Source organism: Nicotiana sylvestris, chromosome 3 (assembly GCF_000393655.2).
Source record: "Nicotiana sylvestris chromosome 3, ASM39365v2, whole genome shotgun sequence".
Taxonomy (NCBI): domain Eukaryota; kingdom Viridiplantae; phylum Streptophyta; class Magnoliopsida; order Solanales; family Solanaceae; genus Nicotiana; species Nicotiana sylvestris.
The window spans coordinates 70,632,499-70,660,253 of NC_091059.1; the positions used below are offsets into that span (position 1 = coordinate 70,632,499).

Sequence of the window (27,755 nt, forward strand, 5' to 3'; positions counted from 1 at the left end):
AGATGCTAATGAAATACCAGGAAAACATGAGAAGCAGGCGTTGTACTATGATAACCCCCAAAGGTGCATTTGGTCTTGACGGAGAGCCTATTGAGGGTCCTCATGAGAAAGGAAGTGTCACAGTGACACATATAAGGGCATGTTCTCTCATGCTTATCGAACAAGTGTTGGGAAACTAGCACAATGAATTCACTAACTAAGGAACACAATTAACACGTTGTGGAGGTATAAAGAGAAAATAATCATTTGTTATGAGCTGGACATGCTTCTGCTATACTAACTTCCAAACTGCAATACAAGACAACATCATGGGCGACCACAATACTAGGAACAAAGTGAGCTACTTTCTACGAGATGTCCCAAGTGGACATGAAAGTTGTACCACGATGGCGAGACATGATCTTCCTATGACTGAGATGTGAGGATCTCGATTTTCATAGAGACTTTATGCACATGGTGACCATTTCAATTGACATGCACTCATATGATAGGTGCTGATGTATGCTCTCATGTTACTTGACAGTGAGAAGGTTTCGTGATGATACTCGAGAGAGAGTAGAGTGATTGTTCAGACCATAGAAGCCATATACACTAGTGAGTAAAAGAGTGACTCGACAAGGATCACAACACTGGGATGCTTTACATGGTACTTGATACCACATACGTAAACTTTACGACGGAGCATGCATCGGCACAAATGAGTAGATGTTGTTCATTTAAATAAAAGATCTTGTAAGAAATTTATCATATATAGTCCCTTGTTGAGAATTTAGGAAAGTAAGTGGAAAGTGTTAATTCTAGAGTTATAACTCAATTCAAGGACATAATTATAGACCTTAATTCCACTAGAGTATGTAAATAAGAGAATTTGTGATAAAGTGGATTCACGAATAATCGTATTGTTCAAGGACTAGGTACATCCAATTTTTTGTGACTCAACATCTTATTACGACCATGTTCATGAGAACTCTTCAATATGGGTACACATATAAAAAAGGAAACCGTGCGGTGTTCATAATGATATAGCAAGGAGTGACTTACTTGGTAAGTTTAGAATGGTGGGGCAGTGCCTTAACTGATGCACCCTAGCTCCATATGTGTAACATACATTGGTAACATACTGATATACTACATGATCCGGTGGTGCAGTGACACTAATAGGAACAAGGGTACTCCCTTTTGTAACAAGTTCTACCAATCCCTCTATGGTCCGATGCATTCTCCTAACAAACTCTTGGGAAATCTCCCCCGGCTTCAATGGTGGGGTCATTCCCTCCTTACTGCTTCAAACTCGTGGATTATGGTATCAAGATTACTCATCTTGAGAACAAGACATATCGAGAAAATTAGCTCCCTATCTTAGGCTCTACCGCACGATCTGGAGTATCAAAGAAGGGTGAAATTCCTAAATGTCCAATTAGCCTACAACTTATAGATGTGGTCGACAACACATCGATAAGAAGGACTCTACTAGACACGGCTCCGAGACATCCTAGGACACTTAAAACCCTTAGGCTCTAATACCAAGTTTTTCACGCCCCAAAAATCGAGGAGCGCGATCGGCGCTCAACCGAGTAAACCTGACTGAGCAAGCCTGTTAGGTTTCATTCTACTCAAACTAATTCATGAATAAAGAGGAGATGAATTCCATTAATCATACTTTGTAAATATATCATTAACGACTTGCATTTCATTTCCAATAGCAACTTCGTTCATAATTTACAAAATATTACAAGTTTTATACATCTTTGCCAAATGTCAATATTTCTAATTCAATTTCCCATTATCAAACTCCGCCCACAACCTATCTATGGAGCCTCTAAATACAACTGAAGAATAATATAAAAATGCCGGCAACAAGGCTTTAGCTATACCTCAAAATACAAGTACATGATAAATAAATGATACAGGAACCAGAAATGACATGGGGCTCACCAAGTCGGCTGAAAAGAGGATGTGCCACTTGTTGTGACCAACACTGCCTGCTATGGAACCACCCACATACATTTAAAGATGTAGCACCCCCGGCAAAAGGGACGTTAGCGCCGTCGAATAGCACTGGTATGAATAGCTAAAAGTCCTCTTTCAAAATAGAATGTCAATATAAGGAAAGACAATCATGTAAACAACAAGTAACAATCAATGATATCCAAAGGCCAAGTTAAACATAACAATTTTTCAGTGTATGAAAGTTTATATGGTAAAAAAATGAATCTCGGGATATGAAGACAATACTATTATTGGATAGAAGATATTTAATACCCATTCACCACAATTCACAATTCCACTATTCACAATACCATTGTTCACAATATGCACATCATAACCAACTCCCAATTTCTATGCTAACATATACATATACATATTCCACCGTGAATCTTAGCACGGAGTCCGATCTCGACCCGATTAGCTAGGCTGTCTTATTTGAGACGTGTACCTCAATTACAATTTCATTGTCACTTTCCAGTTTCAATATTAGCATAATACCACCATGTGTGCGGCATGGTGTCCAATCACGGTCCAATCGGCTAAGCCGTCTTACCAAGACGTTTTCATTTTTCCATCAATCATCTCCTTTCAAGTTTATATCACACATATTAATTTATCAGCACTTGGGGCCACAATCATGACATCATACTTGGCACTTGACCGTATTTCATAATTCGAGTTATTTTCATATATTTCACATCAATATCAATTTCAACAACAAGCCATTCAATTCAAGATGTCAAGTATACATGACAAGAAACATGAATCACAGTTATATAGAATATTTCAGAAATCATACACCTCAAGTTCATTAGCAATGGAACTTTAAACACAAAGGATTTTTCCAAAAGGAGGGGACACACCAAACCACAATAGAAACACACATCAAAGTCATAGCAAGCAATCACACCACTTATTCTGAAATTACTCTTTTCCAATCACGACAATATACAATTTCAACATGTGAGTATGTAACAATTTGGATCACATTGGATGTACTTATAAGGCAAAACATTATCTCGAATCGCCACTTATGGGCATAAATTGAGTCCAAAGCCTTTAGGCCACTTTATTTTTGAATTCATTTACAGAAAGTAAAGTCAAGGCTCATTTCATAATCTGTTCACATTTTCTCATGTCATAAGCATCACCAGGCACAATTTATAACTCAAGTTCTCGACACGTTGGCCACACTCTATTTCCCAAATTCATTTAATTCATTTCAAACATCTTTATAGATTACCAACAACTAGACACAATCAATCAAATACATTTGGTACACATAAGAACAATTAGGAATATCAACCATATCAAGTTTTATCCCATAATTTGGCATACTAGCCTTTATTTGAAACACGACTCAAGCCGTAACATTTTAATATGCAACTCATATATATATATATTCATAAGTCTCATTTCGGAATAGTCATATTTATGGATAATAACTCGGAATATAAGATTTATGAACTTTGAGCCACCATGCTTGAACTTATGAAAAAATTTATGGAATTCGATTCTAAGAGAGAAAGTTTAGCCATCATACCTTGTTTAAGCTTTCCTTAAGTTACTACAACGTTCCGAAAATTCTAGCAATCCCAATCTACTTTGAGACATAACAAAATTGAACACAAATTAGGGATATATTCGTGGTTTTAGCTCAGTTGAGCATTTTATCAAACACTAGTTGTGCATCTTGATTTCAAAGCTCTTCTACAAGATTTCCTTCATTTCCCAATCCAATCTTTACTTATTTGTGTTTAAAAATCTTCCCACAACATGTATACATAATACTATTATACCCAAGAATCATACCTCAATAACCCATCTTATATCCAAAACTCAAAATTAAAGTCTAGTGTATATAACCTTACCTCTTAGATGAAGATCTTGTGATTGGTTTCCTTGATTCTTGAAGATTGATGAAAGATTGAATGGTTATAATGTTAGGCTTCCTCCTTCTCTCTCTAAAATGCTCTCACCTCTCTCTCTAGATTTAGGATAAAATAGCCCCAAATGAAGTCCCAAAGCTTATTTATCAAAGTGGGTTCGGATATGAAAATTTCCAAAAATGACCCCCGAAGTCAATTATGTGGTGCAATTATGCTATAGCATAATCGATATGTGGGCAGCAGACTTGCAGCATAATCATTATGCGATAGCATAATCGACAGCATAATCAATTATGCGACAGCATAATCAATATGCGACATCATAATTTTTGCCCGACTCTGCTTCACTATGCGATGCGTATGTGGTCTGCAGAATCGTTTTGCGATCGCGAAATTGATCGCAAAACCAGTCTTTGGTAATTCGATCATAACTTTGTGTAGGAAAGTCCAAATGATGAACCGTTTGAAGAGCTATAAACTAGACTCAAATACCTTCATTTGATAGGTTGTTCATCACATAAAATCTCATACATATTTAGATATGCTTGTCCAAAATATGGACTTGTGCGAACTCATTTGAAATTTTAGCTTATTATGTAATTTTCCAATTTGACTTAGACTTAGGCCTTTTCTTGGACCCCAAATTACTTATTATATGACTTATACACTTACTTACCAAATCCAATTGATGTTCATCATGTTAATAGCACGTAAAATATTATAATCAGCCTACATGGCACCACGAAATCCTAAATTACTTAGCGAAATTTTCCGGGGCCTTACAGTGATTGGAGCAGATCCAGTAATTAAGACATCATAATCATCTTGTATGATAAGATTCTTAGATATATATGGGCTAAGTAGAGCTAATGTCTTTTCAACAATTTCAGCAATGTTCTTTCCTTCTACCAATTCAGTCAAAAGTGATATTTCCCCCTTTGAGGATCGAAAATCAAAGATAGGAACTGATGCAGACAACATTTGAAATGCTTGTTGTCCCAATAAGTTTGCTTTGTTCCTAGTGACAGATCATACACTTTCCATAGTAGCATCCAACAAGTTTTCAACATCAGATGAAAACTTGGATTCCGTGGCCTTAGATGTAGTGGATTTGAAATTGATATTCCTAGGAGCCATTTCGGTGTTCTTAAAATTTGGTAATTGAAGAGATGAGAGGTAAAGATTGTCCCATTGGACGTGCCAGAAATTTGTAACAACAAATTTTCGCGTCGAGAAAAATACATAATTAAGACTAGAAAATTACATAACAAATGTAGTATTTAATTTCAATAAATGATGAGTGTTACAATCTCTATGGTATTCCTCCGATTCTTCAAGAATGTAAAATATCTTAATGAGCTTGATTTTGATTTTGATTCAAGAGCTTGTACAACTTGATCTTGAATCTCTTTCTTGAATTTGGATTCGATCACGAACAAGTAATTTGGTCTTGAACGCCTTGGTATTTGATTTGCCTTCGTTCTTGAACTTGAACTTGTAGCTTGAGTGCTTGAACTCGTAGCTTGTAGAGAATATTGCAGTCTTTGATTCACGAGCTCTCTGCTTGCTTCTTGTTCTTTATTATCGTGTCTTCTAGCTTTATGAAGGCCTCTATTTATAGTTATAGGGGTGGCATGGCTCTGTGATTTGATTGGTCTATTTGAACTTACCAATACCATCTACACACTTGGCATAACTCTATTAGTTGTTGATTTGACTTGGTATGCCATCCTTTTCCTGACACACTGCATGATTTCATTGGCTCATTTATTTATCTTGGATCGCCACATCATTTGACATGTGGCATGATTTTGTTGGCTCATTCTTTTGACTTGGATTGACACATCACCTGACACGTGGCATGAGTTTGTGCTCTATGATGGGCTAATAACCATTTGAACCTTGGGCTAATGAAGTGGACTTATCATTTAATTTGTAGTCCAATTAAATGGACTAGCCCAATACATACATATTGAAATTTAAATAATTAGCTCAATTTAGTAGCCACTATATTTGCCTGGTCTTGAATTTAATATGGTCCAAATTATTTTATAAATTTAAATGCTTATAGTGTCTTTTGGACTTGGACCACTTTCGACTTAAGGCCCACTATTGTTAAGGAGTATAGATAAGACCTATTTAGGTCTGAGCATAACAAGAGAGAAAAATAAGAGAGTAGTCGTTTTGAAGGGTTTGAAGAAAAAATTGTGCTGTTTCACTCCAGAAAATTTCTGCTTAGGCAGTCCACTTCAAATGACATTTTTTGACTCGTTAACCATTGGATCGTACTCAAATTTAAATTGAGCATTCTTAACATATAATTCTTGGATGTCAATGGTGAAGATTGGATTTGAAGGCTTGTATTTTCGATTTTGGGGACGTGAACAGTAGCACATATTTGGTGAATTCTCTCCTTTTTCTTCAATTGCTTTGGTGCGCTCTTGGTTTGGCACTTGCTGTGTCATCAATTTGAGAGTTTTTGTAACTCTTGTTGATTGATATTGTGGAGCTTTATGGGTTGGAGGTACCTTGGTTCTTACTCTTCACGTTAAGTCTTGGTGTCTTGTGTGTTTGATTATTTCACTTGCCTATATTTGACGTTAGGTTGATATACTTGCTGCCTGGATATGTTTGTACGTGAGTATGTTTATCTTCTCTTGGTTCAAATAAATTGGGGAAGTTTGACTTGGATATTTTCCGCGGCTACCTTGTAGTGCTTAGTTTACTGCTTGTTTTTACCCAACGCATGTTTCAATTGAAAAGTTTGTCATTACTAGAAAAATACTTGAAGTCCCCGAATAAGAACAGAACATTTTCATCATATAAGTATCACATAAAGAGTTACAAATCTGCAAACATATTGTAAGTTTTTGAATCCACTGCAATGAGCCTGAAGGCAGCTACTAAAACGGTTGCAGATGTGAAACCAAAGAAAACAATATTAAGCCAATGCCAGTTCTTTTGTAGAGTAGACAACTGCTTTTTCATGGCAACAAGGTGCATGTGGTTAGGGAGAATAAATGTGAGTGGAAATGTGCTGATAGCACTAGTGAGGCTCATGAAATCTCCAAGGAAAGGTAACAGAGCCGACAAGAACGTAGTAATTGCTAGATAACCAACTCTGACTATAGTTCTGAATACCATGTTCCGAAAATCCACTGCACTTCCTTTGAATCCATATTTGGTATCCAGGAATTCATATGTTGGACTTGCAAATATCTACAATATGCAAAACAAGGGGAACCTTTAGAGTCAGTGAGTTCAAAATGAGTATGATAATGAGTATGATCGTATGTATACATTTTAAATGATTATTTTTTCGTAATACATAGTTTAAGGCCAAAAGTAACAGATTCAGTTGAATCCATTATATAGCCACCATAGTAACAGAGCTGAATTTTCTGTTTTGAGACCAAGAAAGGACGGAATAGCGTAAGATCAAAGTGGGGATATACTTGCATGTAAAGATATGATGGATTGCAAGAAAGCAGCAAAGTTGGCTAGTGCCTTCACCCAAACTGGGCCACTGACATTGTTGAGCAAATAGGATGATGAGCTTGATCCATAAGCCCAATACCCCACAAAAGTAACGGCAAAAACAGGCACAGAGCCTAAAGTAAACTGTAAATATAGGGCTTTCAACATGTTGTCGACAACAGGTGCTCTAAGAGTAGCCTGTTACAAAAAGGATTTAACAAAAAATATGAGGATACTGTTAGAATCTAGAAGGAAACAAATTGATTGAGAGGAAATAAGTGAAAAGTCAGACAAGATAAGATTTACATCGTACAACAATGGGCAGGCACACTCAACAAAAGGAAATAAAGAGTAGATACAAGGGCTGGAGAATGATTCATTGCCTTATTCGTAGTCATAACCTAAATATCCTTCAATTTAATCACAAGAATATATTTCTTATTATCTAAGTTTATCCACGGAGACGTATGATGGTAAAAAAAAGTGCTAAAAATGATATTGTCCACCACACAAATACATTGCTGAAGTGGTACTCTGTTCATAAGGCTCCTATATTTCTAGCTTATATAGATACCTGGATCTCTGGAACCATTCCGGTGTTAAATGCAAAAACAAGGCTTCCTGTTGCACCAATAATTGCAAAAGCTCTGCTTGGTTTTGATTCTGGAATGCCATAGCCCCTAGGTGGAGCATTGATTCCTGCAATTTAGGAAAGAAGAGAAGGATGCATGTTAATTATGTACTAGTTCCTTAGATAAGAGTTTGAAATGATACTGGACATGGACATTTCACATAAAGCTATATATCCTTTATGGAAATGGCAAACCGATTCAAGGAATTTCTGGCACAGATATTCAATTAGTTCGGACTTGTTTAGTCTTGAATTGAAACCAAAATAAAAAAGCTTTTCTTAAAGTCAATTCAATAGCACATTACTAAATACGAAATATCCTTCCCAGTATTTCAGTAGTGCGGAGAGCAACTTAACTGCCAATTCTATTAGTCGTATCGATTCTGTATAGTGGTAGTATGGTACTAAACCCCCGGGGCTTTATTGTTGGATGTGAAGAATTATTATGACAGAATATAGTAAAGCTGATGTTAATAGCAGGTGCATAACAGAAATAGGTGATGTTAAAAGCAGGTCTAATAGCATATGATAAAATGTTGAAATGGAGACGCTTAGGCAGTTGTTTTGCTGAGTGCAATAATTAGACAAGCTCCCTCTAGCATTTCATTTTAATACTCAGTTCAGACCGTCTGATGACACCAATAAAAATCACATTCTCTGGAAAGGGCATGATTCCAGTTACATTATTTTATTTTATTCATGTTGCTAATCTTTGTTACTAGAACTAAAGAGGTTCAAACTGGTCTAGTAACTTCTGTTCTTATATATTAGCTGACAACAGCAAATTAGTGAGACAACATTCTCCATTTTATGTATTTGCCTTTTCATATCACGGATAAATTACACCAGGCAAGAAGAGGCTCCAAGAATATCAATAACTAGCAAAAATTACCCCAGTGATAGTTAACTTCACAGCATTGGTTCCTTCATTAATATTTGAATTGAGCATATATAAAACTTCAATAAATTAATGTCACACTTCTGATGTAGTCAGATCACATTGGGGGGGTGGGGGTGGGGGGAAGAGAGAGAGAGAGAGACATGCATACCGTCTTTAAGAGATAAAACAAAGGTTATAGTGATATACACTAGACTGAAGAATGTTGAAGCCGCCAACCAAGCCCTTAAACTTGACAAATGCGGTACAGCTATGGCAAAAAGAACACATCCCAATCCAGCGATTGCTGTGAAGTACGGCAACTTCATCTCATCATCATCTCTAAAGAGAATATAGAAAGCCTGTGAATCATATACCTTCATTCAGAATCATTTCTACCACTTGACCAAACAAGGTAACATTTCAAGATCAATTTCCTCTTAACAAATACTTCAAGTTGCGGTCTATAGCTTTCTAGCAACCTCCCCTTTCTCCTCTTATTCATCATCTCTTCTTTTCTCAACTTCACCCCCTTTTGGGATAGAAAAAGGAGATTTAGTAGGAATGAGGGACCGGACTCTGAAACTACTGTGGCGAGCTCTCACGGGTATCTTAGTTGTGAGAATGCACCGGAGAAAAGTCTATTATTATTGTTAATTGTAATACAATGAACCCTATTTATAAGTACAGTCAAACCTTTATATAATAGCCTCGTTTGTTCCGAATATTTTTGAATGTTATGACGAAGTGCTGTTATAGAGAACATATATTATAACAAAATATAAAAATTGGTTCCGAAAAAGGTTAACTTTTATAGTGAAGTGTTGTTATATAGGGATGCTGTTATAGAGAAGTCTGACTGTACACATAATATATAACCTACTCCTATTAACTATGGGACTAGGACTAATTACATATATATTCATATAGCTATTTAACATTAGTTACATAAAGATAGTAAGGCAAGGAAAAAGGTTAAGGATATTTTCTTACCTTTAACAACGATGATAACAACCAAAAATTATTACTGTGCCTCGATTTATATGACAAATCCTCATAATATAGAACATCTTACCTTTAACGACTGTCCACCCAAAATGATAAATCCTATATTTATCAAGAAAAGATTTGCATATTGTAATCCCCAGACAACTACAAAAGCTATCCGAGCTGCATCATCCGACATTCCAATTAATTAACTAAGTCAAATAAACCAAAATTTCATACTGAGCTGGGCTATCTATTGATAATGTTTTCGTGATTTTTCTCGTACCATACATGAATCCTGCAAGGTCTCTATATCTGATATGCCTCTTTCCCCCATATTCATGGATCTTGGCAATTAGAGCATTAGCATATAATGATATCACTGCTGCTAACATCAGACCAATCACACCTCCAATCCATCCCAAAGGTACCATGACTGCACCAGCATATCCTAGCGCGTAAGCGCTGTTCATACCAGTATACAGAAGAACTCCCACCTGAAAGGATGAATCTACATTTTGCAAAGCACATGAGTCAGAGAATACAAATTACAATGGTTTCAACAAACCAAAAAATATACGAAACACATGACATGTACTCATTTTCTTTCTTCAGAAACTCCTACAATTATCTGTTGAAATATCATGATCCAAATTTGGTTAGAGGTACGTGATTTCGTTCAAAGTCACGTGGGCTACATATTGGCGCGATATCACTCTGTATTCAATACGAACATAGTGAAAACATGAACCGAAGGCTGTGAAGAACTTACAGAAAATCACATCCTCTTTCAATTCAATCTTCTCCTCTCTGTCTTTCTTCTCAATTCTCCTTCCGATTTCTCCTCTCTCTATTTCGCATCCGTTCTATCTCTCATTCTCTCTCTCTCCCCCCCCCCCTCTCCCTCCCTCCCTCTCTCTCTCTCTCTCTCTCTCTCTCTCTTATTTTCCTTATTTTTCATCTAAATTTCTGTTAAATCACTATCAAACTCCTTATTACAAAGGGTTATAGCCGTGACTTAGTTTGCTATTTATATTTTGCTTATGTGATGAATCATCACTGATGATGCTTGAGGTTAGCATTATTACAAATGGCATGAGAGCGTCCATCCTTCCACCATCGGAATCAACAGTCATGGCAGAAGAAGACTAACGGAGAGTCGAAGTTCAAGGTGGCGGCGAGAAAATTCTGGGCATGATGAAGAACTCGAGATCAGAATCTGAAATGAGTGCATCTGCAACGTCAATGTTTTGGGACCGGAGAAAGCCAGATGAAGAGGTTGCTTTTCGTTGAAGTGCTTATGATTATGGACTCTATGGCGAAGAAAGTAAAACATAAGAAAATGGGAAATAACCTAACTCTAATCTATGCACTCTCAGGCAAGTGTTGGTCAGGTTTCCCATCTAAAACTCTTCTCTTTTGAATTTGACACATTTGATTAATTTCAGTACACAAGTATATTCAAACACATTTGCTCATATTCTGTTCTTGTATCCACTCTGTCAATTTCACCAGCCTTGAGCGTACCTCCGAAACAGAAGTTTGAGATTGTGAACCTGGCGAATAAGAGCGTTACATATATATTTGTGAGGGTTTGTTTGGTTGATATATGGGTGCAGATTGGGTTGACGGACTTTGCATTGCAAGTGTTTGTTGAAAATCCTGAGAGAAACAAAGTTGAAGATGTGTGTGTACGGAACGTTTTGATACTTGAGTGCTGTTAAATTGGGCGCGCAAGTAAGGCATTGGTGTTGTTTGAGAAAATGTTGGAGGAGTGCAGCGTCATGCACTACTTCGTTTAGTGGTTTGATGAGGAATAGGATAATTTAGAGAGCTGGTTGATTGGACGAGACTTGTAAATTTATTGGATGTATGCCCTTAGAGCCAGATATTATTTGATCTGGATTGCAGTATTTTCTACTTGCAGAGTTCACAAATATGTTGAAATGGCAAAAGTTGCATCAAAAAAGCTCTTGTTGCATCCAGGGTCTTGAACCAAAAAATGTTTGGGGTTATGGGTTTCCGTAGACTCTAGTATTTAGAGTCCGAAACCTTTTTAATCATTTTTTAAACAAAAAACACTTTTGTACTACTTTAAAAAAAAAGTTACATAAATGAGTAAAACGCAGTATAGTACTGCGTTTTACTTAAAAAATTATTTTTTTTGTAATTCGCAGTACTATACTGCGTTTTACTAAGATACATTTGTAAAACGCAGTATAATAATGCGTTTTAAATTAAATAATTGCGTTGTACTCTGGTTTTTGCCCCCACCAATAATGAACTGACATAACAATAATTCAATACATAAAACGTAGTATTGTACTGCGTTTTACATAGAAAAATTCTACACCCCAACGTCGGACTTGCCTTATTTAAAGGCGTTTCAATTTTATAAAAATTCATTCAATACTTTATTTCAAACTTACGTTCATACTTCTCTCTTCTTCTTATCAATTATTTTTTTACAATGTCTGAAGTGGCAAAAATAAGGGTTTCACTATATTGTGGGGGTGAGGTTGTGTTGGAGAATAACTCTGTGAGGTATAGCTCACCTCCACAATGTCATGTTAAATTGTCGCTTACTATGGAGTACGATAAATTGATATCGTTGTTACGTAAAAAAATGAATGAGAGGAGGAGTTCGGTTAACCTTAAAATAACCAGTAGATTTTCGTATTCAGTGACTCCGCAGGGGTTTGCTTATTATTCTGAGTTTAACATCGAGGATGATGAAACTCTTAGAGATTTTTGCTGATTCCGGATGAATATAGGAAATTTATTGTAATAAAATTATTGGAAATGTATGTCAAGGTGGAAGACGTTCCCAATAATGAGGGCGTGCATAGTAGGGATAACCCTCAGTCATCGAGTGGTTATTCTGGAGCAGTTTTTGCCAGACAGATTGGTGATGAAAGAGCTTGCCTTGATTTAAACTTGTCACCACCGGCGAATGAGCAGCCACAAAATAATTTTTCAACTTTAGATAATCAACAAGACGACTAGTAAACTTCAATTTTACTACGCTTTAGCGATGTTTAATTTATGTTTTAATTGGATTTGTATTAACACTCATATTTTTCATAGGGGGTACCGTCCGAATATGAATTTTACAAGTTATGACTCTGCCCCTAGTTGGAATATGCGTAGTTCTGGAGTATTGGACCATGGTGGTCCATTTGGGAGTTATCACCAACAAGAAAATATCCATCATGAAACGTCAAGACAGTACAACTTGTAAGTAAAGTGATATAGCTATATCTAAAGTATTTATCTAGTTGGGTAACTTATCATTTTGTTCTTTATGTGTAGTGAAAACGAGCTTCTTGAAGCTCCTGACCTCACACAGTTGCCCATAGACGACGTATTTACTCGTGATTTGGTAGATGCGCAGAGTCAGGAAGATGATAGTGATTATGACAACAATGCAGATGAGTCTGGGGATGACACACCCTTCCATGATGAGGGTGATGATGAGGAGGAAGTGAATGTTGAACCTGAGTTGACGAGGGAGCATGTTCCTCCGCCTCCAGCTAGACCAAGAGTGTACGAGTCCCACGTGCCATTTCATGAGCGGAATATTCCCTACCTTGATAATTTGCCAAGCATGCCGAACGTGGATGCCCTCACAAGGGATGATGATGAATTTCGGTCAGCGATGTGGGATGAGTCTAGACCAGTTGTTCTGACAAAGGGCATGTATTTCCCCGATAAAGCTCGCCTAATTAAGGCTGTAAAAATTTACAGTATAAGAGAGTGTCGTGAGATGACGGTAAGTGAGTCAACTACAGAGAAATATAAGGTTGTATGCCGTAGAGACTTTATGGGTTGTCACTGGATGTTGCGTGCCACCAAGAAGAAATCAGGTTTGTGAAAAGTGGGTAAATTTATTAGCGAGCACAAATGTGAAATGGACACATACAATGAGAATCACTTCAACTTGGATGTGGACTTGATTTCTCTTGTCTTGATTCCATATTTGGAAGTGTCCATTAGGTTCAAGATTAAAGAGTGTATTACAGTCGTCCACCAGGAGTATGGTTGTACTATAACCAAAAGAAAGGCATATCTCGGTCGCAAACGTGCCTTTGAACTTATTTATGGCGACTGGGATAAGTCTTTTTCAAATCTGCCCAGGTACATGGCCGCACTGCAACACTTTAACCCCGGGACTGTTGTTGAATGGAGGCGTGAGCGGAGTCCGGACCGACCCGAATATACTTTCAACTATGTGTTCTGGTCATTTAAACCAGCAATTGATGGTTTTGTGCATTGTCGTCCTGTAATTTCCATAGACGGTACTCATGTCTATGGAAAGTATTATATTAAGCTTTTGATTGCAGTTGCAGTAGATGCCAACGGGCAAATATTTCCACTAGCTTTTGCCATATGTGCCAACGAAAGTGAAGAGACATGGACGATTTTTTTGAACCACTTGAAGCAGCACGTTGTCAAACAACGTTCAGGTATTTGTCTAATATCTGATCGGCATGGTGGTATTTTAAGTTCTGTACGTCACTTGCCTGAATGGCAGGAACCATATGCATACCACAGTTACTGTGTGCGTCACCTGAAGGCCAATTTCCAAAAGAAATATTCTTACAAGGCATTGCATGACTTAATGTGGCTGGCTGCAACTGAGCACCAACAGTGCAAATTCACGAGGCGCATGGAAGCGATCCGGTAGTTAGAACCACGAGCCTATACTTGGTTGATGGGGCATGAGCTTCACATGTGGACATTGCATGCTGATGGTGGCAGACGATGGGGAGCCCTCACTACAAACATGTTGGAGTCATTCAACGGCTTGTTGAAGTCTGCCCGTGGACTGCCTGTCACTGCCATGGTCTGCATGACATTCAAACAGAGTGCGGAGAGGTTTGTTGAAAGGCATGCAGCTGCATCAGCATTGATGGACAGGGGTGTTTAATTTATGCCAATACCCATGAGAAGATTTGAAAGGTCCAGGAGGCGAGCACAGTGGCATTCATTTCTTCAGTACGATCATGAACGGGGTATTTTTGAAGTTAAGACCGCTATCCGCGGACACCATGAGAATAATCTACAGACAGTGAATGAAAATAGAAGGTTATGTTCATGTGAGAAATGGACCATCTACCACATGTCGTGCGCACATGCGTTGAAGTGCTTTCAACAAGTTGGATATGGGGCAACAAACTATATTGATAGGCAATACAGTGTTGCTGCATACATAGACACGTATAGTGGGAAGTTGCAGCCATTAGGTGCTGAGCATTATTGGCCGCCGGAACCTTTTAAGATGATATGTAAAAAGGACTATTTGCGCAAGCTGGAAGTGCAAAAGAGAACGCGTATACGGAACCAAATGGATGTTGGCGACACCGTTTATGCGCGTAAATGTGGCATATGCTCGCAAACAGGACACGACCGTCGTAAATGTCCTTCAGGTGGTGTGTGTGGTGGTGGTAATCCGGCTCCTAGTGCAAGTTCGTCGAATGTACCCAACTATCAAGGATACCCATAGTCTTTTATTTTGGTATTGTTTTTTGTAATACATGTTTTTACTTGTGTATGTTGCAATATATATCAAATAAAATTATGTTCCACAATTTGAAATGAGTGAAGAAAAAGCTGTTTAATTGTAGGAAATGTAATATGTAAAGCGTGGTTTGATAGTTTCATATAACAACACAAGCACTTAAACTTAACTTGCACTTCAATTAAAATAAAGCATTACTACAGCACAAACACAAACATAACAGGCCAACATAATAAAAATACATGAAATATGAAAAATACACTAAACACATACAAGCAAATGTTTAGTCCCGGTTGCCATTTATTCTCCGCTCCAACCACTTAAATCGTTCTTCCATTCGTTCTTTTTCTTCTTCTACCTCTTTCAGTTTCGCCTTCACCTCCGCAAGTTCCCGTTTATATTTTTCTTTTCGTTCCTTTTGTGTTTCACAATTCCATTGTGCTTTCCATTTTTCTTCTCCCACCTCCTTCAGTTTCGCCCTCATTTCTACAATAATTCTATCGCTTTCTCTTTGTGTTTTCCGTTGGCATAAACACATATTATGAAGAAACTGCAGTTGTTCTCTGTAGCATTCCTGGTAACATGGTTCATCAACCCATTCCTGAAAATCACAAATAGGTTCGCCGGGAACCTTGTATAACTGGTTCATACAGCACCAGTAGCAGCGTCCAACTTCACCATCGTCCCAACAATTTTGCATCGAGCATTCTTTTCCACAGTTGCACTTTGGTGCACGAAGAGGTTGAGCCATTTGATGAAATATTTGCTTTTAGTAAAAAAAAACCTTACTTTTAATGAAATATTTGCTTTTACTAATTTTTGAGCACACAAAATAACTATAATGATGTCGTTATTTATAGGCGAGACAAAATACATAAAGCGTAGTATAGTACTACGTTTTATGGAGTTGTCTTGTCGTTCTGAAAAAGATGAAAACCATGTGAAAAAGCTGGTTTATTGCAGAAAAATTTAACACATAAAGCGTAGTATAGTACTACGTTTTATGGAGTTGTCTTGTCGTTCTGAAAAAAATGAAAACCATGTGAAAAAGCTGGTTTATTGCAGAAAAATTTAACACATAAAGCGTAGTATAGTACTACGTTTTATGGAGTTGTCTTGTCGTTCTGAAAAAGATGAAAACCATGTGAAAAAAGCTGGTTTATTGCAGAAAAATTTAACACATAAAGCGTAGTATAGTACTACGTTTTATGGAGTTGTCTTGTCGTTCTGAAAAAGATGAAAACCATGTGAAAAAAGCTGGTTTTAGTTATCCTTTGTGCAGTGATGGTTTTAGTTCTATTGTTTGTTTTTCTGTGTACTGTTATCCTTTGTGCAGTGATGGTTTTAGTTCTAGTATCGTACTACGTTTTGCAATGTTTGTGTTTCTTGTATACTGTTTAAGTAAAACTGCTGATCAAATGCAATTAAAATATAAATGTTGTTAAAAGATAATTGTTATCATTATATACATAATGCACTATTTACACAAACTAAAAACCTAAGTAAATCAGTGAGTCCCGCAGCCTGTGTGCTTCAGTGCTGCTGCTGGCCTGAGTCGCATCCCCTGTCGCCCGGGTACACTATCTGGATCATCATCATCAAGCCGCCTCTTTATGTGAGGATGTGCAGCAGCATCGACACCACAACTGGCAGGATCGGAAGAATAGGTCGTCGGGCCGTCAGCAACCTACAAAACAAGTACTAAACTTAGCATGTGACAAAGTATATTTGTATTGTACGTGTTAAGTCAAAAAATATTTTCCCACCGTGGTCTCGTCGGCCTCCTGAATATACGCATCAGTGGTGTCCTCATCAAAGGATGTAGTGGCCTCAAAGATGGGCTGATCATCTCCAAGCGCCACAACTCCAAAGTCCTCATCATGTCCCTCAACAGGTGGGTCGACAGGTGCCTCAACGCCCCCTTGCTGGGGACCACCTCCTCGCCGTCCCCCGCGACCCCGTAGGGCACCCCTACCTCGTGGGGCACCCCTCCTTCGTGTCCTACCCCTGCCTCGTGGGACACCCCTACCCCGATGGTAGTCTTCTGGCACCGCATACTGAGCCTCGTGGTCCAACCTTGCGGCATCTCTCTCCTGAAACAGGGTCCGACGAGCCAACTGTGCCACCCGCCGGCCATAGTCAACGACTACAGGGATGTCGGTATGCTACTGCATCTCCTGTCCCAACTGGTAGAGGTGATGATGCCCAATAGCCTGTGAAATATTTAAAATATTAATTAAATAACGCAATATCACAATTATACGATATTAATAAGCCAAAAAACATACCAGTGCCTCGTGTCTCCCGGCGTATGGTCTGTAGCGCTCGCCAAGTACATGAATGGGGTTCCCGATAATCAGTCGGGTGTGACGGCGGTACCATGACGCATACATATGAATAGTGGCCTGCTGGGTAAATGTAGGTGTTGGCGGAATATGGTCAGCTCGCTGCTCCTCCCAAATATGGACCTGCTGCTCTAGCCATCCCATATATATATCGTCCAGCCTGGCACGGTCATCTCGCTGATAGTGTATAGCCACCCATCCAGGCTCCCTCGGTCTACGCTGGGGACGGTGAAACTGGCGAAGCACACACTCTGTGGCATGATACTCAACCATATCGAAGAAGATCATCGGGACGGAGGTGCTCCAAAGCAATCAATCAACTGAGCAATAAAAGGGCAGCTGAGCTAGCAACTCGTCGCTGTATGGCGTCCAGATGAACTACCAAATAATAAAATAAAAGTGAGTATGCGCAACACAACTCAATTTAAAACAGGTAAGTGTAGGTACATAATTACATGTCCGTCTACCAGCATATCTAGCACATCCCTGATAAGGGAGAGATTATGATGAGCATCGGTCCCTCGGTAGTTCCCACGCCGGAGAATCCACCTAAAATCTAGAGGGAGAAACGGATAAGCCTCACCAGGCGCAAGTGGTGGTAGAGGTGGCTGCAACGGCATGATCCGCTGCCAGGCCCAAACCTAAGATAAAAGGTTGATGTAAAATTTATGAGTCATTTCGACCATATAGAATTCGGAGAAATGAACAGAGTATTCGAAAATGTTGTCACCTGTAGGAGGGGCAGAAAACCACATATGTCCACCGCTGGGCCCATGCTCGCCCGACACATGCTCCTATATAGGTATGCGAGAACAGCAGCACCCCAACTGTACTGGGGCAAACCATCCAGCTGCTGAAGATGATGGAGAAAGCGCATACTCACTTTACTCCCCGAAGTGTTCGGGAACAAGACACACCCGAAAAGCAGGAGCAGCGCCAACCGCGTGTACCTCTCAATGTGGAGATCCTCAGTCTCGCCGGTAATGTCTGGGTGCAAAAATGCCATATGATCTCTGATGGCTGACAAAGCAACGCGACTGCCCCCAACGTCACCCTGAGGTCTATAACCAGTAAGATTCCCCATCATATCCAAAAACTGTGCACGCGTCATGGATCTAATGTACTGGGGCAGTGCTACGGCCTGTCCATCTATGCGTAGCCCGCACAAAACCTGAACATCCTCCAGCGTGATGGTGGCCTCTCCAGTGGGCAAGTGAAAAGTGTGCGTCTCCGGTCGCCACCGCTCTACCAAGGCCGTGATGAGAGACCAATCAAGCTGCATCCGTCCAAGCTCAAAAATTGTATAGAAGCCCGTAGCCTGTAGGCGCGCGACTACACGGGCATGGAAAGGATGCTCCCCGATGAACTCCCACAAATCGTCAAGTCTCCTGGGGCGGAGAGGCTGCATCGATAGTTGTCCCTCCCATACAAAGGAGGACCTATGGTCGCCCTGCAACACTAGTAGCTGATCCTCGGCAGGTCCGGGATGCGCAGGCGGAGGAAAGTCCATGTCGTCTACTATAATTTAAACAAAATTAATTGTGTGTGTTAGCTTAATAAATTAAATAATTAATTATGTTTACAATTGGACTGAATAATTATGTATGGGTTCCAGGCTCATTTTTTGAGGCCCGGTAGCACCGAGTTATCCTTAATTATTATGCGTGTCAATTTCAACATTTTTAGAATTGTGTCTGTTAGCTTAATAAATTAAATAATTAATTATGTTTACAATTGGACTGAATAATTATGTATGGGTTCCAGGCTCATTTTTTGAGGCCCGGTAGCACCGAGTTATCCTTAATTATTATTCGTGTCAATTTTAATATTTTTAGAATTGTGTGTGCTAGCTTAATAAATTAAATAATTAATTATGTTTATAATTGGACTGAATAATTATGTATGGGTTCCAGGCTCATTTTTTGAGGCCCGGTAGCACCGAGTTATCCTTAATTATTATTCATGTCAATTTTAATATTTTTAGAATTGCGTGTGCTAGCTTAATAAATTAAATAATTAATTATGTTTACAACTGGACTGAATAATTATGTATGGGTTCCAGGCTCATTTTTTGAGGCCCGGTAGCACCAAGTTATCCTTAATTATTATTCGTGTCAATTTTAACATTTTTAGAATTGTGTGTGCTAGCTTAATAAATTAAATAATTAATTATATTTACAATTGGACTGAATAATTATGTATGGGTTCCAGGCTCGATTTTTAAGGCCCGGTAGCACCGAGTTATCCTTAATTATTATGCGTGTCAATTTTAACATTTTTAGAATTGTGTGTGCTAGCTTAATAAATTAAATAATTAATTATGTTTAAAATTGGACTGAATAATTATGTATGGGTTCCAGGCTCGATATTTGAGTTAATTTTACAACATATAGGAATTTGTTACTTTTGTAAGTTTATTGTTATAAATTAAATAATTAATTTTGTAAAGTGTAATTGGATAGAGTTTGCAGTTACTACATACTTAAACTACATAGACTCTACGCTAAAAGGCTCTACATTTTACTACGCTAAAAGGCTCTATATTTTACAACACTAACAGGCTCTATATTTTACTACACTAAAAGGCTCTATATTTTACTACGCTAAAAGGCTATTTATTTTACTACGCTAAAAGGTCACTATTACATATAAAAACAACTAACATAAAATACAAATATGAACAACAAACAAAATAAATAATATTAATTTTTTAACAATACAAATAATTTATCAAATTTTAACAATTTTTTGTACCAAAGCTAATAAATCAATCCGGGTATAAATAAGATACAAATTTAAACACAAACATAACACAAATTAATATGGAAACACATTAAACAATACAAATATGCATGTACTATACGAGCTTCGACATAAACAAAATTGAAATACCTCGATTTAAGTTTTTTGAATTTGATTGAAATCGAATTTTTGCACCCGAAAGAAGGAATCCAAAGCTTGTCTTGTATATGGGACCTGCACTCCTTACTCTTTAGGTGACGGGTGGGGCCCAATTTTTTTTTTTTGAAGTTTGACGCGGGGGGGGGGGGGGGACCAGCAAAATCGAAGGTGTTTTGTTTTCTTCAGTTCAGTGGTCCAAGGAAGAAGAAGGGGCTATATTTTATTGAAGCTGTTCGCAGTATAATACTGCGAACATCTTTAATAAAATATAGGCCCAGCAGTATAGTACTGCGAATTACAAAAAAAATAATTTTTTAAGTAAAACGCAGTACTATACTGCGAATTACTTTAACGACAAAATTTCCATTAAAGTAATTCGCAGTATAATACTGCGTTTTACTCATTTATGTAACTTTTTTTTTAAAGTAGTACAAAAGTGTTTTTTATCCAAAAAATAATTAAAAAGATTTCGGACTCCTAATATTTATGCTAGAAGGGGGATGTTGAATGAGCTAGAAATTCTATGGAAGACAAAATTAATATTAAAAAAGGATCCTGGATAAAGTTCGATGGAGGTAGATAGCGTATTGCATACACTAGTTGCTGTTGATAATGCTCATACAAATAGACAGGACATAGACTCTAAATAGAAAGAAATAATTGTAGGAGCTAAACAACACGTTACATGCCAAAAACTAGTGGATATATGATCAAACTTGAAGACCTATTGATATTCTGGATGAAAGTGTAACAACAGAAACCTGGAGAGAATCATTGTAATTCTACTTTGAATTGAATCATTGGAGTACTCTTTCTCTTTAGAATTGTTACATGTAATTATAGAAAATAAAAATTAGCAGAATTATCAATTGATTTTTATTAATAAAAATAAACTGAAAAAAATACTGAACCATACTGAATAAATTTACAATGTGAAAAATATATTATAAGTTAACTTTAAAAATAATAAAGCATAAATTAATTTTTTTTGGGCCTTGAAATTATGAAGCAGTTACAAGCCAACAAATAATTAAACTCGGAATCCTAATTCCCAAACCTATTATGCTACTTCTATTGAAACTAAATTATTTTCAGCATATTCACTAGCAAGACACAAGGTATTGTAGCGATTATAAGTAGCAACCTACAATGTATTGAATATGGTTCCTTATGTATGATTTAGATTTATCTTTTTGAAATGTTTAATCTTTTATAGACTTTACTCTTGAATCACAACTTGGTTAATATCTTTCCGCTCGTCTTATTTATATTTTCTTTGTATTTGCTTAGTTTCGTTTACGCTGCTGTAGAATATTTGATGGATCTATACTCTAGTCATCTTTCATATTTTCTTAATTCATCATCTTTTAAACTGTAAAAATATCTAGAGAGTTTTACTAAGTCCTATAAAAGTATGTATGTTATTGTATTCTACTTCTATTAGTGAATTTTACATGAAATTTAAAATAATTACCCAACATTTACCAAACTGTACAGATACGGAAGAGAAACGACATAATTGGGACGGTTTTGAAAAGTCTAATTTTGATTATATATAATAGAGTAATCAAAAAATTGATATGATACAAAATTTATAAAATAACCGGCCGAATCGAATCATTGACACCCTTGGTTCTATTCATAATTCATCAGCATATGATCCATAAATTATTTATATAGAGAAGAGACTAGATTGGCCTTCATGCACATATTATGCCAAAATCAAATATTTCGTGTTAATGTACATGAGTATTATTAAGTTGTCCCACACTGGTTATGAGATGTCAGGTTGGTCTCTTTATATGGTTTTGAATAATTTATAATTCATAGTTAACTTTTGGAGTAACGACTTCGGATCGGTATTTTGACGGTTACGGTGGGTGCGTAATGTAATTTTGGATTTGAATGTATGTCCGGAATTGAATTCGAAAGTCCCTAACTTGATTTGACGTGTTTTGTCGAAAGTTAGTAACTTGAAGGTTAAAATTTCCTAGGTTTGACCATAGGTTGACTTTATGGCTACCAGGTTTGGATTTTGGTTCCGGAACTTGGTATAGGTTTATTTTGTTATTTGAAACTTGTCTGCAAAATTTGGTGCAAATCGAAGTTGGTTTGATAGGATTCGGATGCTCGGTTGTGATTCTTGAAGTTCTTGAGTTTCTTTGAAGATTTCATGCGTTTTGATGTCTAGTTCGTAGTTCTAGGTATTATTTTGGTGTTTTGATCATGTGTGCGAGTTTGTATGATGTTATTACACTTGTGTGCATATTTTTGGTTTGGAGCTCAAGGGGCTCGGGTAAGTTTCGGATAGGATACGGACGATTTTGAACTTAGAAAGTTGTTGGTTTTAGCTGTTCTCTGGTGTCTGATGTCTTGTGCTTCGCGATGGCGAAGCTACTCTCGTGATCGTGAAGGGGAACTTGGGTTGCGGTGGATTCCATCTATGCAAACACGAGGATGTGGTCGCGAACGCGGAGAAGTGGAGGGCTTACCCTTCGCGAGCGCAATCGTTACCTCGCGAATGCGATGGGTTGTGGCATCTAGGGGCAGGCTGGGCAATACTCTACCCGAACACGAGCCTAGGCTCGCGAACACGAAGGCCTATTTGATCGCTGTGCTTTGCGATCGCATCAGCTGCTTTGCGAACTCGAAGAACACCTGATGCATATCTATGGAAACTTTCAAAAAACGGGATTTGAGTTATTTTACACCATTTTCAAGTTGGATCTCGGCCTAGAGGCGATTTTGAAGAGATTTTTCATCCCAACTTCATAGGTTAGTAGATTTTAACTTGTTTCCTTACATTTCCATAAAGACCCATTAATTTTAACCTTTAATCTAAGATTTTTCATGGTAGAAATTAAGGATTTAGGTAGAAATTGAGATTTAGACCTCAAATTGAAGTTGAATTTCGAAACTACTTACATAACCGGGATCGGGGTGAATGGTTAATTAGGTTTAGGTCTGAATCTTGGGTTTTGACCAAGCGGGGTTGACTTTTGTTTACTTTTTCTGAAATCATTAAAGATTAAATCTTTTTGACTCATAGGTAGTTTCTAAAGCTTATTTTGATTTATTTGAACTATATTTGATTAGATTTGATTGGTTTGGAGGCTAATTCTAGAGGAAAAGCCGTGATTGTGCCTTGATTTGGTTGCTAAGCAAGGTAGGTATTGTAGTTAACTTTGACTTGAGGGATTAGGACTTATTAGTCTATTTTCTACGTGTATTATGTGTGGGGGACAACGTATATGTGAGGTGACGAGTATCTATGTGTTGTCATTGGGTTAAAGTGTGTGAGTGTAATTATCTCTTTGTATTATATTGTTTTATTGACTATGTTTTCTGTGCTTAAATTAGATTATTACTTCTTTTAATTATTCGTTTCGTATTTGTTGTTTATTTCAAAGATGTTGGATATTTGGAAAGTTGAGTTTGATATCATGGCTTTATAATTAAAGTGAAATTGTGTTTCCGCCTTGGTTTTATTATTTGATTTGTATTATTGCTTCGTAAGGAAGGGAGAAAAGCACGAAGGGTGTTGCCATACTTATTTGCATTCATTATCATATATTGAGAGATTTGAGAGTAAGAGCGTGAAGGGTGATGCCATGTCGCGAAGGGTGACGCCGTACAATTTTATTTATGATATTACATGGTGAGGATGAGAGTAAAAGCACAAGGGATGATACCATGCCATCTTTATTTTATTGCCTTAATTGATTTCCGAATTGGTGATTTACTTGGTTATATTGTTGTTTATCTCGGAGGATGTTATTTGGTGATTTCATACTTGTCGCTCTTATGGTATTTTCCCTTTCGCATGTCCCCTTCTCGTTATATATATATATATATATATATATATATATATATATATGTGTGTGTGTGTGTGTGTGTGTGTGTGTGTGTGTGTGTGTGTGTGTGTGTGTGTGTGTGTGTGTGTGTGTGTATTGTCACAGCCTCGTCAAGGTTAGACTCGACACTTACGGAGTACATTGGGTCGGTTGTACGCACGCAACACTTCTGTACTTCTTGTGCAGATACCGGTGCTGATCACCGGTGTCTAATAGGTTTTCTGCTCGGATTTAGCCATAGTTGGAGACTTGAGGTGTATTTGCACGGCGTCCGTAGCCCTGACTTCAAACAGTTGTTCTTATTTCAGATCATATATGTAGTATTCTAGTAGCTCATGTACTTGTCACTTTGGATTTCTAAGAATAGTTAGTATCGCGTTGCTTTTATTCACATTGAGTTAAATTTTGAGCTTATTCCCATTAAATGCCATTACTTTGTATTAAATATTAAAAATTGGTTAATTACTATATTCACGTCAGCTTGCCTAGCAAATGGGTGTTAGGCGTCATCACGATCTCGAGGATGGGAATTGCAGGTCGTGACAATAATACTGTTTTCTCCTTCTTTCTTAGGTAGGGGGAAGAAAGAAGATTGGGGAACTCGGAAAAAGGATAGCCCATCAACATTGACTCTTTAGATGATATCGGAGCAGATTTCTCAGGGTAGTATTTAATCCGATGTAGCTAGGCATTAGTAGACGAGTACCATGGATATAGTAGCCCTATATAATAGACGGCAGTTCCATTCTAACTATATGTCTTGGGGCTTTCAAAGGCCTTCAAAGAGAGAAAGAACTTAACTCAAACTTTCTATTCTATCTCGGACCACCCAGTTTTTTAGTTATTATGGTTAACAGTTCTTTGATTCATTTTTCCTCTCTCCTTTTCTTTCCCATCAACGTAGTGTTTAGGCTGCGCTAAAAGGGCCTCATTCAACACAATGTGCGAATAACTGCCAATAATTTCAGTCGTGATTTATTGCTTTGAGAAAAAGAAGAAAAGCAGTAAGTTCTCCATTTTGTATTCCTTCACAATCAGTTTAGTATAGATCAATTAATGTTTGTCTTCCAGATAAAAGTATGAATCATTCACTTTATGCAAAAAAGTGTTCACATCTTAGATTTTCGGTAGCATTTGGCAACTGTTCGTACAGGGAAAGACGCTTAGCCTGAGGAATCAGAGATGAATTTTTCTTTCTAATACGTACAGTTTAGTATGGATCAATTATTGGTTGTTGGCTTTCTTTTAGAATATAGGTTGTAAAAATTGCTAATTCAACTTTCTAATACGTACTCAGTAATTTTTGGGAACGAATAGAGTAAGTGGAGGCGTTGGTTCTGGTAGGAACATCAATCATAAGTAGAATTTATTGTAATATTATGTAAGTTGGAATCCCACACATTGAATCAAACAATAAGATCTGGTACTATTTTATGTTGGATGATTTGACTCATTTTCTTCCGCAAATTCAATTCTCAATTTCGCCGAAATATTCCGAAGTATACTTATAACAATTTTTTTCATATAATCAGACTGCCCAGGGATTATCTGTTACTCTCTTGTTTCTATTATATTTCTTCTTTTTAATTTTTAGTTTTTGGTGAGAATGGAGGCAGTGCATAATTTGAAGAAAAATTAACCCTAATAGCCACCTACATAATTGCTTAAACTAAAAATAGCTCGCAGATGTATCATGCGAGAAAGGTTGGACATAAGGACTCCATTGTAGAGTTTCTCTTAAGAAAATTTTATTCAGTTTATACCAATTTAATTAATTAAAAACACATCATTACATATAATATTATCACGTAATCATAATGACCTTATGCACGTTTTTGTCTCAACTTTTTTTAATCATAGTTCTGATGTGTTTTGACGTAAACACAAAATGTAAATAATTATTTTCGTTTCCAAATTCAACACTAGTGAGTGTGACAAATCCAGCTTCTCCACTGCCGAATCCCTTGTGTTTTCATAAAAATCAAATTCCAGCTATGGAAGCGCATAACGAGGCTTAGGCCTCATTTATTGTTTTAATATTAAAATGTCTAAATCTAAATACATATTTGAATATTGAGATGTATATTAAGATTAAGACATATGAATTTGAATATACATTTAAATATTTTAAGATCTGAATACTAATACACACACACACACATATATATATATATATATATATATATATATATATATATATATATATATATATATATATATGGTAATACTTTATGGAGGCGCTTGTGAATGCCGACTAAAGGCGGTGGTTGGTGGTAGTTTTGGTCGATTGTGACAGTTCTGAATAATAGCTAGTGGTGATTGGTAGCGATCACGATTATGATTGAGGATGGTGGTGGTAGGTAGTGATAGTTTATAATGATGGGTGATGATGGTGGTTGTGGTTGTGATTGAAGAATGTGATGATGAGTGGTGGTAGTTTATAATGGTGGGTGGTGCCGGCTATGGTTGTTGATGGCTATGGGGTGTTTGATTGTGTTAGTTGAGGTGGACGAGTGTGTGGTTGTAGTTGAGGATGATGGTGGCAGAGATGGTAGGTGGTGGTAGTGGTGGCGGTTGTGGTTGAGGATAATAATGGTGATGATGGTTGAGTATGATGATGGTGGTGGTAGTTGATAATGGTAAGCGATGAATGACGGATAGTAATGAATATGGATGATAGCATCTTAATGAAATTAATTAACCTTTGTTATAAATCTTAACCATATAGACGTATTTAGACTCATTAAGTAGTTGTGAAGTTAAAAAAAATAAATATACTTAATATGTTAAGATTTGAATGATTGAGATTCAGACTTTAAAAACCAATGCACTTAATATTTGAGATCTGAATAATTATGATTCTGACCTTCGTTAATTGCAAATAAATGAAGCCTTACTCCATCCGTATTAGTGGAGATGTTAGTTAGTGGAGATGTCTATTATTGACATAGTTGTAGGTACATGCGAAACACAATAAATTTATTTTTAGTTTTATATCTTTTTAAAAAATAATAAATTAGAGATATGTAAAGGTCATTTTCTTAATTTCATATTGTAAGTGGTCATAAGAGATACTTTTTTTTGGTTTAAACCAAAGTTTACATATATTTTGATCCCATTAAAAAATGTTTTGATAAAATAGACCTGCGCCAGATTTTTTGAAGCATGCTGAGTATAGAATTTTGAAGCACACTAGGCAGAACTTTAAAACACGAAATAATATTGTGGTGATTGTCATGATTTTGCCATAAAATTTCACAATATTAAAAAATTCTGGTGATCCA

General features: G+C 37.1%; 2 protein-coding genes across 3 annotated transcripts; both read right to left on the reverse strand.

The window, feature by feature from the left end:
* Window positions 1-6,677: 6,677 nt before the first annotated feature.
* LOC104231583 (proline transporter 2-like) lies at window positions 6,678-11,558 on the reverse strand. Of its 2 annotated transcripts, none has more exons than XM_009784605.2 (7): window positions 11,378-11,558; window positions 10,137-10,361; window positions 9,939-10,033; window positions 9,036-9,225; window positions 7,930-8,054; window positions 7,338-7,553; window positions 6,678-7,097 (listed from the first exon to the last, which is right to left on the reverse strand). In XM_009784605.2, the coding sequence occupies exons 2-7, from the start codon at window positions 10,321-10,323 to the stop codon at window positions 6,720-6,722; spliced, it is 1,191 nt and encodes a 396-aa protein (XP_009782907.1). In that variant the 5' UTR covers window positions 10,324-10,361; window positions 11,378-11,558; the 3' UTR covers window positions 6,678-6,719. The 2 variants fall into 2 exon arrangements, with proteins under 2 accessions (XP_009782907.1, XP_009782897.1); XM_009784595.2 differs by lacking the exon at window positions 11,378-11,558 and adding an exon at window positions 10,623-10,743.
* Window positions 11,559-16,270: 4,712 nt separating this feature from the next.
* Window positions 16,271-19,226, reverse strand: LOC138887510 (serine/threonine-protein phosphatase 7 long form homolog). Its single transcript, XM_070169269.1, has 4 exons — window positions 18,447-19,226; window positions 18,172-18,342; window positions 16,951-17,058; window positions 16,271-16,291 (listed from the first exon to the last, which is right to left on the reverse strand). The coding sequence occupies exons 1-4, from the start codon at window positions 19,224-19,226 to the stop codon at window positions 16,271-16,273; spliced, it is 1,080 nt and encodes a 359-aa protein (XP_070025370.1).
* Between the last annotated feature and the right edge of the window lie 8,529 nt (window positions 19,227-27,755).

What these genes read in the sequence shown, in the direction of transcription:
- LOC104231583 (XM_009784605.2), bottom strand. Translation starts at nt 10,323, where the DNA reads ATGAACAGCGCTTACGCGCTAGGATATGCTGGTGCAGTCATGGTACCT. An exon ending in CCTTGCAGGATTCATGTATG is followed by an intron (nt 10,034 to 10,136) that starts GTACGAGAAAAA and finishes CGGATGATGCAG; the next exon opens with CTCGGATAGCTTTTGTAGTT. An exon ending in TGTTTTATCTCTTAAAGACG is followed by an intron (nt 8,055 to 9,035) that starts GTATGCATGTCT and finishes CCTAAATTGCAG; the next exon opens with GAATCAATGCTCCACCTAGG.
- LOC138887510 (XM_070169269.1), bottom strand. Translation starts at nt 19,226, where the DNA reads ATGGACTTTCCTCCGCCTGCGCATCCCGGACCTGCCGAGGATCAGCTA. An exon ending in ATATGCTGGTAGACGGACAT is followed by an intron (nt 17,059 to 18,171) that starts GTAATTATGTAC and finishes CTTGTTTTGTAG; the next exon opens with GTTGCTGACGGCCCGACGAC. An exon ending in ATGATGATGATCCAGATAGT is followed by an intron (nt 16,292 to 16,950) that starts GTACCCGGGCGA and finishes CATCTTTTTCAG; the next exon opens with AACGACAAGACAACTCCATA.